This window comes from Erpetoichthys calabaricus, chromosome 11 (assembly GCF_900747795.2).
Source record: "Erpetoichthys calabaricus chromosome 11, fErpCal1.3, whole genome shotgun sequence".
NCBI lineage: Eukaryota > Metazoa > Chordata > Cladistia > Polypteriformes > Polypteridae > Erpetoichthys > Erpetoichthys calabaricus.
This window is the reverse complement of record NC_041404.2, coordinates 166,379,711-166,393,938: the sequence shown is the minus strand read 5'-3', so window position 1 is coordinate 166,393,938 and position 14,228 is coordinate 166,379,711. Positions and strand designations below refer to the sequence as shown.

General features: G+C 36.7%; 1 protein-coding gene across 1 annotated transcript in view; it reads right to left on the bottom strand.

Annotated features, from left to right (window-relative positions):
• Positions 1–2,074: 2,074 nt before the first annotated feature.
• Positions 2,075–14,228, bottom strand: part of gna12a (guanine nucleotide binding protein (G protein) alpha 12a) — a 178,340-nt gene continuing 166,186 nt past the window's right edge. The window contains exons 3-4 of the mRNA XM_051933782.1: positions 10,705–10,755; positions 2,075–4,711 (exon numbers count right to left, since the gene is read on the bottom strand). Coding sequence (XP_051789742.1) covers positions 4,145–4,711; positions 10,705–10,755 — 618 coding nt within the window. The 3' untranslated portion in view covers positions 2,075–4,144. The remainder of the gene's footprint in view (positions 4,712–10,704; positions 10,756–14,228) is intronic.

The following is a 14,228-nucleotide window of genomic DNA, read 5'->3' as shown; positions in this document are numbered from 1 at the left end:
TAATGGAGCAAGAAGGTGTACGCTCAGTTGTATACTCTTGTTATGTGCTTGTACGCATTCATTAACTGCCATTGTGTGGCCTCACGATCCTGAATGCATCTATGACTTTTATCAATTTGGTAAGTTTATATCGAAAAAATAACATAAGCACATATTTGTAATTCATTTCATAAACTTGCCTAAATATATTCTGCGAATTGAAACTTTTTGTTTACAGTTCACTTTTATTTAATTATTTACTAATTTTGGATCAAAAAAGTCACATGTGACAAGGTCTCTCATCAGCTCTCTGGGTGCTTCATTTAGCTAATTCCATGTGTGATGCACTTTCACACCTGGTCACCAGAGGGCACTGTATTCTTATGGAAGCTTCTTTTTTTTATTGATGCCTCAGGCAGAATGTTTTAATAGATACCATCTTTTGAACGTACGTACAGTTCACATATAGAAATGCAGGACATTTTGTAATGATTTTTTCATCTGTTTATAAAAGGATTAGAAAAAGTTGTGCTGGTATATGTAAATTGTTACACTTTTAACTTTCTCTTTCTTCATGGTAATAAAGGAAAAATAAATATTTGCCATGTTGTTTTGTACCAATATATAAAGATTGATTAATTGAAAAAAACTTTAAAAGGTCCTAGACACATTCATGCTATATATAGTATAAAATTACCATTCCAAAGCTCCAGCGTTGCTTAATTGAGTGAGTTCAGTAATGGTTGGGTGGTCAACACAGAATTCCTTCATTACCTGTAGGATGCACCTTAGTTTCTTCTCTCCCATCTAATTGAATGTGTGAAAGCAACAACACAGGACTAAAGAAAGTCACTCCTTCCAGTTTTGTATCAGTAGAATTCCATCTGATGGACACATCAGCAAAGACCTGCATTTCTCAGACTGAATATAGTGGCGTCTATAAGTCCATCAGCCCCTTGGACAACCTGCTTCACCGATTGAATGAAATACAGATTAATGGAAAGGTTCATTTATCCACAGCATTTAGCATTCCAATTTAATAAGCAGTTCTGGGTTGTATGAGTTGAAAGGTTTCTAACACTTTCACAAGTCCAGCCAACAAGTCACAAGAGCTTCCAGTCTTCCTTTAAGAAAACTAAAATGTTTACGGGGCAAGATAAATGGAAGCAATGATCTTGGAAAATATGAAAAGCCTAACTAAAAAAAAAAAGAGTCTAAGGTTCCATCTTGTTGACTGAAACAAAGAAAGGAAGGTGCAGAAAAGGAGCCAGGCTTTAAAGCACTGGGTATAAATTGCATTTGTTTGAAAAAAACAATAGTGTACACTCCTGAATGCCTCTGTATTGAAATAGCTGTGCCTAAACACGTTGAAATTGTTGGCATTACTCCTTGACTCTGATTAAAGGAAGTTATGCATTTCACTTGAATGCAGTTGCTTCTAAAACGTCACAGCACTTGAGCAATATGGCAAAATGCACTACAAACCAAAAGAAAGATTTAAACCGTGGCTTGTTTGCACAGGTCCTAGTTTGTTATTATGTCTTCTGACTCATTATAATTGAACTCACAAACAAGATTATTCTTCAGCAATTAAGACAAGAAATAACTGTGACCGATTACTGCAAGCCATCTCAGACACATTCGGGATATCAGCAACCACTCACAACTAAAGCTGAGCACGTCATTCTTCTTAGTGGAAACCTTTATTGAATTTGTATGTGCAAGCAAGGAAAGGCTGAGAGCATATTCTCACATTAAATCTGTCTGCTGCTATAATAATTTAATTATACAGTCAAAAATGCCATGTGGTAGTTCATCAGTAGTATTATGCAGTCTGTGCACTCTGACCTCTAGGGACTCATATGATACTGTGTGAACTCCTTAATAAGAAACTTCCCACTACTGTGCACCTCTGCTATGCAAGTTGGCAATTCTAAGCCATGCAGAGCAGGACGCTACCCACCTTCTCTGATCTCAGCCTTACTTTAGCAAGGAAAAAGGTAAAAACATTTTAAACTAAAAGTGGATGACTCTGAAGCTTGCCAGCTCTCTACATTAACACCATGGACAACACTTGCTACTCGGACAAACTAGTTTTATTTTCAAAAGGTGAACAAGTCCAATATGCACAAAAAAATGAAAAAATTCTTACAAAGATTTACTATTACATAAAGTATGACTGGAACAGTCTTTTTTTTTTTTTTTATAAAGTTGGGTTAATGAGTGAATAACTGTTAATGTATGCCGGTAACTGTGGACACATGCTGTAACTATAACATATGCTATTCTGACAATATACAATAAATGCGTATACTATCTATATATTCACAAATACAATGCAATTATATACAAATTGTTGCATGTATGTATACACACAGCATTCACTATATATGGTGCACCGAGTATACCATATATCAGTGTATACAACAATGTACTGTCTATACACACACATGCACATTTTTAGTAATTATTTACACACAAACACAAAATATACAAATTGACATCTTTTCGTTCATAGGTCTGAAAACTTATTTCGAATTGACAAACATACAACAAGTCTTTATAATGAACTTCACACTTCTTAGACATTTTACTAAAGGGTTTGCAGCAGTTATTTATGTCTGGTTCTGACAAAGTCGAGCTGTTAAGTTCAAGCTTTCCAGTGTATCAAAAAATAAAAGTACAATTTCCTTTCTCATATACTGTAGAACTCAAAACAGGATACTCGTGGGCTGTTAAGTTACTCACTGGTTAGTTTCTAGATAATGACTTAAAGTAAAACTAAATAAAAGACTTTTTTTTTTTGGCCATAAGTTTCAGGAGTACTGTGACCTTAATGCTTATTAATTTTTATACTGGAAAACAAACCTTGACTTTGTGTTCTGTCTGCTAATGAACTGTGCCAAATTTTACTTTTTCACATAGACAGTTTCACTTTATTTGATTATTCTGGTAATATGAACTTTGAGACACGCAACATTTTTAACACATGCAAGTTTGATTCAGTTTCTTTCACAGATGATGCCAAAGCCACAGTCCCATTGAAAACAGACATCATTAATGGATAATCAGCACAAGGAGACTCACTGGGATCCAAAAACACATTTAAGTGTACAATGAAGTAAGTAATAATTTGCTTACTAATGTGAGACTTGTATTTTATTTATATGTAATTATGTGAAGTAATATGAATCCTGCTTTTTTAGCAAGATCACAATTACAGATTTCAAGGGCATACCCAAACTGGCATGCTCAAAGGGGCAATTCCAGAACCAGCTGGCAGTGCATGCCTTTATATACAAACACTGTTCCATACACCCAAGCATACAATTCAACTGCTACGAATAAGCCTTTGCAGGAATTTGTTCAGCCTGACTTTAAGTACGCATTGAAAAGCACAAGTAAACTGAAGCGGTAAAATGAACCATTTAACGCTCAAAACACACTCCTGCTACTCCAATGCTCTCATGCAATAAGTCTCTGCATTTTTCTTTCTCCATACTTTGAGCAGAAGAGTTTCAAAGCTTTTCTTTTTTCTTTCTTTTTTTATCCTTGAACAATTGTGTTGCTACTTTTTCTTTGAACTTTGTCCATTTCCTGGCACATTACAAACGGTCTTGGCTCCATCCTCTATTTAATTGTGATGGTGAGCAGTCCCAGGACTGTGTAGTCTGGAAGGTTTTTTTTTTTTTTATATATATTTTTTTTTTCTCTAGTCCCTTTTTATGTTATTTTAAATAGGAAGTTTTTATTTTTTTTCTTTAATTTATTAGAGTCATCATCTGTAAGAAACACTCAAAGGGGATTACCTCTCAAAAGTGGGTGGAAGGCGATTCATTTTTAGTGCAATACATTTATCATGTTATCCAATGTCCAAAACTATCTTTGTGCTTCCATTTTGATTCAGATGCCATTTTTTAGTGATACTAATAACTGCTTTTTTTGAATTTCCACACCAGAAGTAAATTGGATATCCTCCTACTGGCTTTGCCAAAGTAAAATAAACAGGGGATACTTGATGAGATTATTTGTGAAGTTTCCTCACGTATGAATGACATGACCTACAATCCCACTTAACAAAATCCTTTCACTACAAGTGTTATCCAGCACATCCCAACCGAGAACAATTGCACAGCTTAAAGTTTCAACTATATGGGCCATATTACTAAAGCATTATATCTTCCAGATTTTTCTGCAAAATGGTATTCTTGACAGCAAGGAAGACAAAGCGGATATTCTCTGTGTCTATAGCAGTCGTGAAGTGATGGAACAGGGGCTTGCTTCGGTTCCTCCGCTTTTTGTTAAAGCACTGAACTAGGTATGCCTGTACATCCTCTAGCTTGTGAGGGTCACCCTGGAAATCAGCAAAGTGCTTTTTGATGCTAACTTCTTTCACCTTCTGCACCAGTAGGTCCATCTTGTTGAGGAAGAGGATGATGGACACATTGGAGAAGAGCTTATTGTTGACAATGGTCTCAAAAATGTTCATAGATTCGACCAGGCGGTTGGTGCGGCGGTCCTCCATAAGAACTTGGTCGTACTCGCTGGACGAGACCATGAATAAAATGGAGGTAATCCCGTCAAAGCACTGGAACCACTTTTGCCTCTGTGAACGCTGACCCCCAACATCCACCATCTTAAAGGGAATTTTCTTGATGACAAAATCATGTTCTACAATTCCCTTTGTGGCCTTTCTTGCTAGTAAAATATCTTGTCGACTTGGCAGATAATTCTGGGGAAATATAAAAATAAAAAAGAATTACACAAGGCACTGCAACTCCTCTTATGCATTATTTTTTGGTTATAATACCATACAAATGTTCCACTGATTGTTTAGCCAGGGATCAGAATTTTCAAATTTTCTGCATGTGCAAAGTCACATTGTCTGAGGTAGCTAAAACAGCATTGCTGACACTGAAAAGGCCTATAAAATTATTTTTATTTTAAAATCATTACAATTATAAATGGAAAAGCGGAAGTATGGCAGTTATCTTCTATCATCATTAATGAGAAAGAAAATAAGCATTAGGTTGCTGTGATGGATGCTTAACAGCTGTAGCATAAAGCAGCAGTAAGTCAGGAATATTGGATTCAAGATAAAACCAGAAGGGGATCAGGAGCAGAGTCTTACTTCTAAAAATGAATTCTTAGTACAACTGTATATCCAAAAGCTGCAGAGCCCCATAGGTATCAATTTGGAAAAAAAAAATCAATTCGAACGAATGATGTAACTCGGTTGAATTGATTATTTTTATTCTTTTTTCCTGACTCTTATTTTAAGGAAAATGGAGCCCCCATTTTGTATTAATTGGTTCAAACAGATACTGTATTTCTTTCTACCTTGCAGTCCAGATCTTATTACGGAGTCCCATACGGTTTTCCTGGCATACAGTTCAGTGAACTGTAAGTAAACTGTAAGGTGTGTGTTAACATCAGTGAAGTGGAAGAGGATCTAATTGGGAGATCACCACGAGAATGGATTTATGGAATTTTCTCAGAGAACATGATATTCTCGAGTCAGAGTTGGAAACGTTAACAGAAAAAAAGGCCGGTTTAACATGTAGTCGATAATGGCACTGAACAGCGTAGAATATACAGATACTATTGGCTGGCTGTACTCTTCTGGATCAAGTTCACTAAACTGCATACCAGAAAAAATAAATAGCTACTGAAATAAGAAAAAAAACTGCAACAAATAATTACTTTAAACAAGTTAGTAATTCGACCCGGGTTCACTTCCCAGGTCCACCCTGTGTGGAGTTTGCATGTTCTCCCCGTGTCTGCGTGGGTTTCCTCCGGGCGCTCCGGTTCCCTCCCACAGTCCAAAGACATGCAGGTTAGGTAGATTGGCGATTCTAAATTGGCCCTAGTGTGTGCTTGGTGTGTGGGTGTGTTTGTGTGTGTCCTGCGGTGGATTGGCACCCTGCCCGGGATTGGTTCCCTGCCTTGTGCCCTGTGTTGGCTGGGATTGGCTCCAGCAGACCCCCGTGACCCTGTGTTCGGATTCAGCGGGTTGGAAAATGGATGGATGGATGGAAGTTACTAATTCATTCAAATAGATTAGGAAGAATTTTTTTTTTTTTGACTGGACACCTACGGGGATACGGGGATCTGTAAAAAGCAGAGTAGTGAGGGTAAAAAAAAAAAAAAAAAAGGGGACTGGCTTAAGAAACTGGAGGCTTTTTTCCTAATGAGGATACCAAGCAAAAGTGCAAAAAGACTGATGACAGAAACAGACCTGTAAAACACGGCAGTATTGCACAGCACGCTTGGAGTGACACAGTGACAAATTTAGTGCATAATAAAATAATCGACCATTCTTTACACTCAAATGTTTGACTTTTTAAAAATGCACTTGAAATGAATAACAGCACTTAATTGGACAGCCCTAGGGAGCACAGGGAAAACAGATATGGCCATGAGGAGATTATGCAAACTATACAACTACATTCACAATGTCTATGGAACTGGATTTTAAACTCAACAAATCGGGCCTAATAAAAGCAAATTAGCCACTGCACCACTTTGCCACTCCAGAGAACTAACAGATGAATAAACTGGATTAACAGAATTTGAGAATGCTGTTATTACCTTAAAACAGCTGGTTGGTTCATAAACTTCCCTTATTATAGTCCAATGAAGCCTAAGCAGAAACACACTTTTAAAGAACTCAGTAGAATGGACAAGTAAATGCTTAATAAGACATTTTTCATATCTGTCTCACTACAGCTATCCAGGCTCCTTCTGCATGTTGCTAGACAGATGCACCAATCACAGTCTTCTCCAGCTAATTCCTAATACTCATAAAAGTTATTAACTTAAACCTATCAATACAACACCTAAAAGGCAAACGGCGCCTGTCAACTCAAAATTAACATATACCACTTTAAAGACTGCATTAAAATTGGTCTCTTAGACAATTCAGTTCATGTTCCTGTTTAGTTCAGTTCCTTTGGAGTCTTATCTAATCATAAAGCATATGAAGGTGCAAGATTCAGGCCTTACTGTCTGGAGTACACCGAGAGCTGAGAACAGGTGTAGGCACCTTGCTGGAGTCTCATCAAGTACAAATACAATTTGTATTACATGCCCTGGCCTCTACTTAAATATATGTTTACAGGCAAGATGCATGATAAATCAGTGCTAAAAAGTACAACTCACTAAAGGCAAAAGATCAAAAATAAAAAATACTCCAGTAACTTGTGAAAGAGTATCAGGAGACGCATGTTGTCCTCAGCTGTCTACTATATGGGATTTCTCTGTTAAAACTTTAACATGCACCTTTTGGGGGGAGGGGTGGTGGTGCTGGCTTAACTCCAAGCAGCAGTATTTGACTGAAAAAAATTGCAGGACATGTTCACTCATTTTTTTAGTCCATGACAGAGAGCAGCTGAATTCATAAATCACATGTAACACAAATGTTTCTTCTTACATTTTTTTAAGCTATTGTGCTGACCCTAACAATTTAGTCTTTATACAGTTGAGAAACACAGAGCAGATTTATCAATTACCTTGGATAATCATGAACTGATTATTTTTATTTGTAATGAAGATAGTTTATGTGCATATTTATTATTTAACTTTTTTATTTCACCCAAGAAATGCACAGTCTTCAGATAGCAAAGCAGAAATAACACAGGCCAATCCATTCTGTTGCCCAATTACTTCTGACAACTTTACCTTTTTTCTCAGCGGGTTGAAAATGTAACCAAACAGTAAATTGATTGTTCAATTTTGCTATAGAAATGTAAGTGCTGACTGCACTTAAAATTAATGTTCAAGTGCCAATACTGACTCCACTTTGCAATGGTTTTAAGCTACTTCAGCTCATGTTATAGTCAATCAAATTAGTCAATGGGCTACCTTTAGCAAAGGAAAGCAAGTGTGAAAATAGATCAAAGTATTGCTTATTGTACAAAGATATTCTATAATGACCTGGATGTATTTGTTGGTACACCTAGACAAAATCATAAATAATTGCATTGAAGTGATTTTTCAAACTAGCTGCTTTCTTTATTTAGTATCACACGTCTCCAGTCATTCAGCTTATTTAAATGGAGAAAAATAGTTACTCTGCTGTTTGGTATTACCGTGTGTCCCACACTGAACTTGGACCAAAGAAAGCAAAGGTGAGTCATCAGAGGAGACCAGGATGAAAATTATAGGCAAGAATGTTAAAGGCAAAGGCTATAAGACCAACTCCAAGCAGCTTGATGGTTCTGTGACAGCAGGTCAGTGGGACTGTAGCTAACTTCCATGGACAGGGCCTGCAAAGGGAAAAATGGCCCCAGAATGGGCAGAAGGATAATGAGAATGGTAGACAAAAAGCCAAGGGCAACTTCCAAAGTGATACAAGGTGAACTCCAAGGTCAAGGTCCATCGGTGTCTGTTCACCCCATCTGTGGCTTTTTGAGTGACAGTGGGCTCAACAGAAGAATACCCAAGAGGACTCAACTGAATAAAACGAAAAACAAAAAAGCCAGACCAGAATTTGCTAAAATGCATACTGACAAGCCACAATGCTTCTGGGAGAATTTCCTTTGGCCGGGTGAGACAAAACACGGGGTTCTTGGCAAGTCACATCAGCTATATGTCCACAGATGAAAAAAAAAAGAAGCTTCTAAAGAAAAGATCACCATATCAGCTGTGAAAAACAGGAGGCGGCTCAATTATGTATCAATTATGTTTTGGGGCTGCTTTGCTTAGTCTGGCACAGGGTGGCTTAAAATCTGTGCAGATAACATTGAAATCTCAAGACTATCAAGACATTCTAAAGCGAAACATACTGCCCTGTGTCAGAAAGCTGACTCAGTCACAGGTCATGTATCCTGCAACAGGATAATGAGCCAAAACACACAGCTAAAAACACCCAAGAATGGCTAAGAGCAAAACATTGGACTATCCTGAAATGGCCATGTATGAGCCCTGATTTGAATCCTATCGAACAACTCTGGAAAGAACTGAAACATGCAGTGTGGAGAAGGACTCAGTCAAACCTGACTCAGCTGGCGCAGTTTGCTCAGGACGAGTGGATTAAACTGCCTGTGGACAGGTGCAGAAGTCTCATTGAGAGCTCCAGGAATCACTTGTTTGTGCAGTAATATACAGGGTGTCCCAAATGTCACTATACACTTGCTTTTTTCTACCTTACACCTTGTGACTTTTTTTTTGTGGGGCTATATCAAAAGCAAGGTGTATACCACTAAGCTTCGTAATCTGTCACAGCTTGAGGAAAGAATCTGCACGGCCTGCAGCGAGGTCGGGGAAGAGATGTTGCAAAATGTTGGAGAGGCTTGCGTCTGAAGGTGGCTGAAAGTTGTTGAAAATGGAGGCACTCGTGGAGATATAGAACTGGTCTTCAAGGCGTTGGAACGTCATGGCAAGCCTAGCAAGTAAAACTGCAACGACTCCTTTGTTGATGCTAGAAATATTAATAAACTCAGTTTCTTGCGTAATTTTTAGGAATTTATTAAAAGTGTATAGTGACTTTTGGGACACCCTGTATATTACGTTAAGGATCATTTCTGTTCAAGCCATTTTCTGTTTGTGTTATTGTGTTACTACTGAATTGTTATTATTGTATTTGTGTTATTATTTTAAATATTCTATTGAATCAAATCACTAAAGCAAAGAATCTGCTTTTTGTTAAATACGGAATAAACAATGATAGTGGCCAATTACTTTTGTCAGTTTCAAGTTATTTCAGAGACAATTGTGGGTTCTTTTTTCACGGAGGGGTACAAACAAATTTGTCCACATCTGTATACCCTTTTTAATATGTCAATTTAATTGTTAAATTGCCATTATATCCAATCATGTTCCCCCTGATTATATTGCTTAACAAAAAAAAGAGATGTTACACATAAATATCATCAAGACGGAGGAAAATTCACTCATTTGGTGGGCAACATAAGGGAAACATTTTATGACCATGGCTAAATTTTCATGTGTGCTACCAGCACTTTATCGGTTTATCCACCTGTCTAAAAGACTGCACAGTACAGCAGATACCCACTGCCATTCTTTTAAAACCAGGAGGTGTAGATACTGTATGATTGTTTTCTATTCAGAGAGGACCTAAAATAAGTCGAGGTGTATGAGCTGTCTGTTTAACTAGAATGAGTCTTGCTTTGTGTTTTTTGTTTGGCAGTGTGGGGGACGTGTAATGCTAATGCATGTCGCTTTGGATAAAAATGATAAATGTAAATTATTTGATTTGACAGCCAACTACTGTATTCAGTGTTATTAAAGCTTTTTCATTTTTTGATGTATCATATTTAAGTGATACTGCTCTATTTGAATAAAAAGGCTTATTCATAATGAAATGTTTCAGAAATGTGATTGGTACCCCGCCAGATTAAAAACCATTGACTTTCTTTGTAGTCACATAAACATGTTGCATAATAAAGTGTGACTGCAGTACTTTGTGGCTTGTAGGTATATTTTTTGGTAAATCTTTAGCCTCCAACTACTTACTATGGTGGTGATTGCAGTCAAATTGTCTACAAGACATAGTCAGTATTACACAAGCCTGGTGTACACTGTTGTGGTAACGCACAATGGGTGGATTTAACTTCATAAGACACTAGATAAGAGGAAAACAGCTTTTTGGTTTTACAGAAACAATACTTAGCCATGAGCAGAATATTCTTAACATAAATTCTGTTCTGAGGTTATACAAGAGGTTGTAACAATCATGCCATTAAAAGTGAACGTGTCACTTACCAACTCGCCAATCCTGTCCAGGTTATCCAAGAAATACTTCACTGATTCACCCTGAGAATACAAAAATAGAGGAAAACTGAAACAAAAGTCGGCCTTTTATACTACACTAGCTTATCTGTGTCGTGTTTAAAAATGTTGTATCCATCCATCCATCCATGTATCATTAAGCTAATTTTCTATTTCTGTTTTGCATTTGAATGTCTGTGAAAGTCTAATGTAAGTAAAGAGAGCTACAGTATACAGCAAAGTGTAGGAATTAAATGAAAAGGTATAGTAAACACAACACACCCTTAAGCTCTAATTACTATTATAAAAGTGAGGTTACCTAATTAGAGGACTAAACCAATGTAGTAATAAAATAAATACTGGGTTCTGAAAATTAAAAGTCCATTGTTTTCATTTTCACCTTATGTATTACACTTCTTTTGAGTAAAAGAAATAGGCTCAAGGGCACCAAGGACAGTCTGTTCTCCATTTACTGAATGTTTCTAATAAAACAACACTCACTGAGTTCATTTTCCAAAACTGTTCACTGAAATACTCACTCAGTCATAGAGGACTGGGTTGCAAGTCAGGAACGTGCACTAGATGGGATGACAGGGCACATTCATTGACTAATAGGGTGATAACTTACTGATGGTCAATTAACCAGCCCTACATAACTCATGGAATAAACCAGTGTATCTATCCAGGCAAAACTTGAGTGGATATGGGGAAAACTTCAACAACATAAAATATCACTTGGAGTACTTTGAAGCTAAATGAAAGTCTTAACATGTCTGTCTTTAATTGATACAGTGACTATTTGCTATCACAGGTACCAGTACACAAAAACCTTTTCCTCATTAAATTATTTATCTTAAGGCCTACATTCATTACTTATAATTAAGTGGCAACTGCATCCAAATTACAGTTATTTAACCTAGTGTTTCTTCAAATGTGTTCAGTGGAAGCCTAGGGGTTCGTTAAAATTTATAGGAGTTTGTAGCTACTAGAAAAATTAGTGCGGAACAGTAAAGAGCCAGAGTGTGGCAAAACACTGATTGCATCTCTTGCCACCCTAATCTGTGGTCACACAAGCGAGAAAGCAGAGGGTCGCTGTCTGTTGTGATACTTACTAAACATCTCTATTGGTCACATGCAGTGTTGTATTGGTCACCATGTATCTAGATGCACGCATTAACTACACTGAACCTATTAATATTACCATGGTTATTATTTTTTTGTTTACAAATATGAGTTAATAACTCATATTAGAAGTTCACTGATTTTCCCAAGGTCAGATTTTTAAGAAGACTGTCATGAACTGAGACCAGAAATAATTTTATTTCCATCAATTAAAATCTGTGACAGTATATATTTCTTCAAAGATACCCACTGGAACATGAAGTTCCTTGAAAACATATTTCAGCTCTTGACCAAGTTTAGCTTATTTCTTCAGGGATCACCTTAAACCACATTTGAAATGTTAAAAAAACATTGATCTATCTACAAATGAAGACAATATGTTATCTGATTTTTGTTCAGATGTTATGTTAAAAAAACTGAAGTCTAGATAGATAGATAGATAGATAGATAGATACTTTATTAATCCCAAAGGGAAATTCACATAATTTACCTCAATAAATTTTTGGTGAATATTTGTGGTGAATGTGCACCTTTAAGTGAAAAATCATTTAGTATTCTACTCCACTTAGTTTCTACATGCGTATGTTAAAGTGGATCTTTAACTGTTGCTGCAACCAAAAGAAAATATCAAAGTAGACTAAATAGGACACCTCCGTTAATGGCTATCTTTAACAAACTGTGCACCAAATACTAATGACTTTTGTCACTAAATGCAACTTAATCTTTCAGTAAGACTCTGCATTGACATACATCATGTTTGAAACATTATGTATAAAAATATTTTGCACATAACTTTATTTTGTAATTTCCTTTCAGGCTTTTCTTTCAATTTTCATAGAGGCTCCACAAACTGAAATATTTTTGTGAAGGATCCATGGTTTGAAATAGCTTTAGAAACACAGATTTGAAACAACAGGGTTTTGTGCTCAGATGTGTGAAAATGGAGCTTAAGGGCCACCTGCAGGAAAACAACAAATGTGAGTTGCACAGTGAAATGTGCCGAGTACAGCTTTACCACAACAGAGTCATCCTTATTGGCAATTGAGTGCCACCACAAAAAAGTAGGTACAATAATCACCCATAATTTGATCATGTTCACTAGCTTCTCAGGATGCAGTGAGTAATCAAAAGTAAAATTAAATATATTTATAAATTAAAAGTGCAAGGTTTTAAAGACTAAAAATCATCATACTGAACCACAATACTTTGATTACAAACACACATTGTAATAGCAATGTAAATACAGAGTAAATACAAGTTTCCCTTGTGCAAGTCCTAGCAGAAATCCACCTCATGCTTGTCTACAGTATGTGGATGTAATATCTGGATCAGTTTTGCATTTAAAAATGTGGTTTTTGCATCTGTATCTCGGAAGCACAAAATTGGTCAGATATTTTCATCTTAAGGCACTAAGGTAATTGTTCCTTTTAGAAACCATACTTAATCCATGAAAAAGAAAATCCTATTTTTAATTCCCACATCTGCTTTTCATTTAGTGATACTAATACCATGGATCCTATGTCTGCTTTCCCCAGTATGGAGTAAATCAGCTAGCTGGGACAACATCATCTTAAATCCAACTTCATGCTATTCATATTGTTGTCAGCATAAAGTGGTCAGTAAGGTTCTTGTAATATTTTTGGATACTCAAAAGATTCAGTTGACATTTTTGTGCAATTTTCTTTCTGGACATGACTTTCCTATGAGTTCATCAGCCCAATGAAGATCACCAGAGTGACTGCTGCTGTTGGCTGGTCAGAGCGAGGCATCTCAATGAGCTCCACTTGGCCCTTCTCAGGAATCTAGAATTCACGAAGCCCAAATATAGGATAGATTGGATTACTCCATCAGTTTTCACTGACTTCTATTGATGCACAGTGCAATCTACCCTCTCACCTCTAGGAATGGCACCTACTAGGCTCAAGAACGTAAAGCACTGCAGAGGGTTGTGAAGGAGGCACAGAACACTACCACCCCCTAGCTACCTTCTGTTCAGAACATAACACTCTGCTGTAGAACGGCAAAAAAAATAATAAAGACCTTAGTTATCCGGCGCAGTCACTTCTCTTATTCCTCCCTTCAGTACAAGGCCACTGGCACTCACTCCACAAAATTCAGAGACTAAACAGCTGGTCATCATAATAATCATAATAAATACCATATACGTTCCTATAGTGTATACTACACATGTATATTGGTATTATATCACTGTCACTATTCTGAGGGAATGTAATGTGCAAGTAACAATTTCATTGTACTAAATGTACACAAAAATAAACTTGAACTTGAAACCAATTGTTTAGAAGGTTCTGCAGTAGTAGAAGAGGATATTTCAAATTAAAAACAGAATAAGCTGCAGACTTTTCCAGCTAATATTCAATACATTTTAAAGTGTT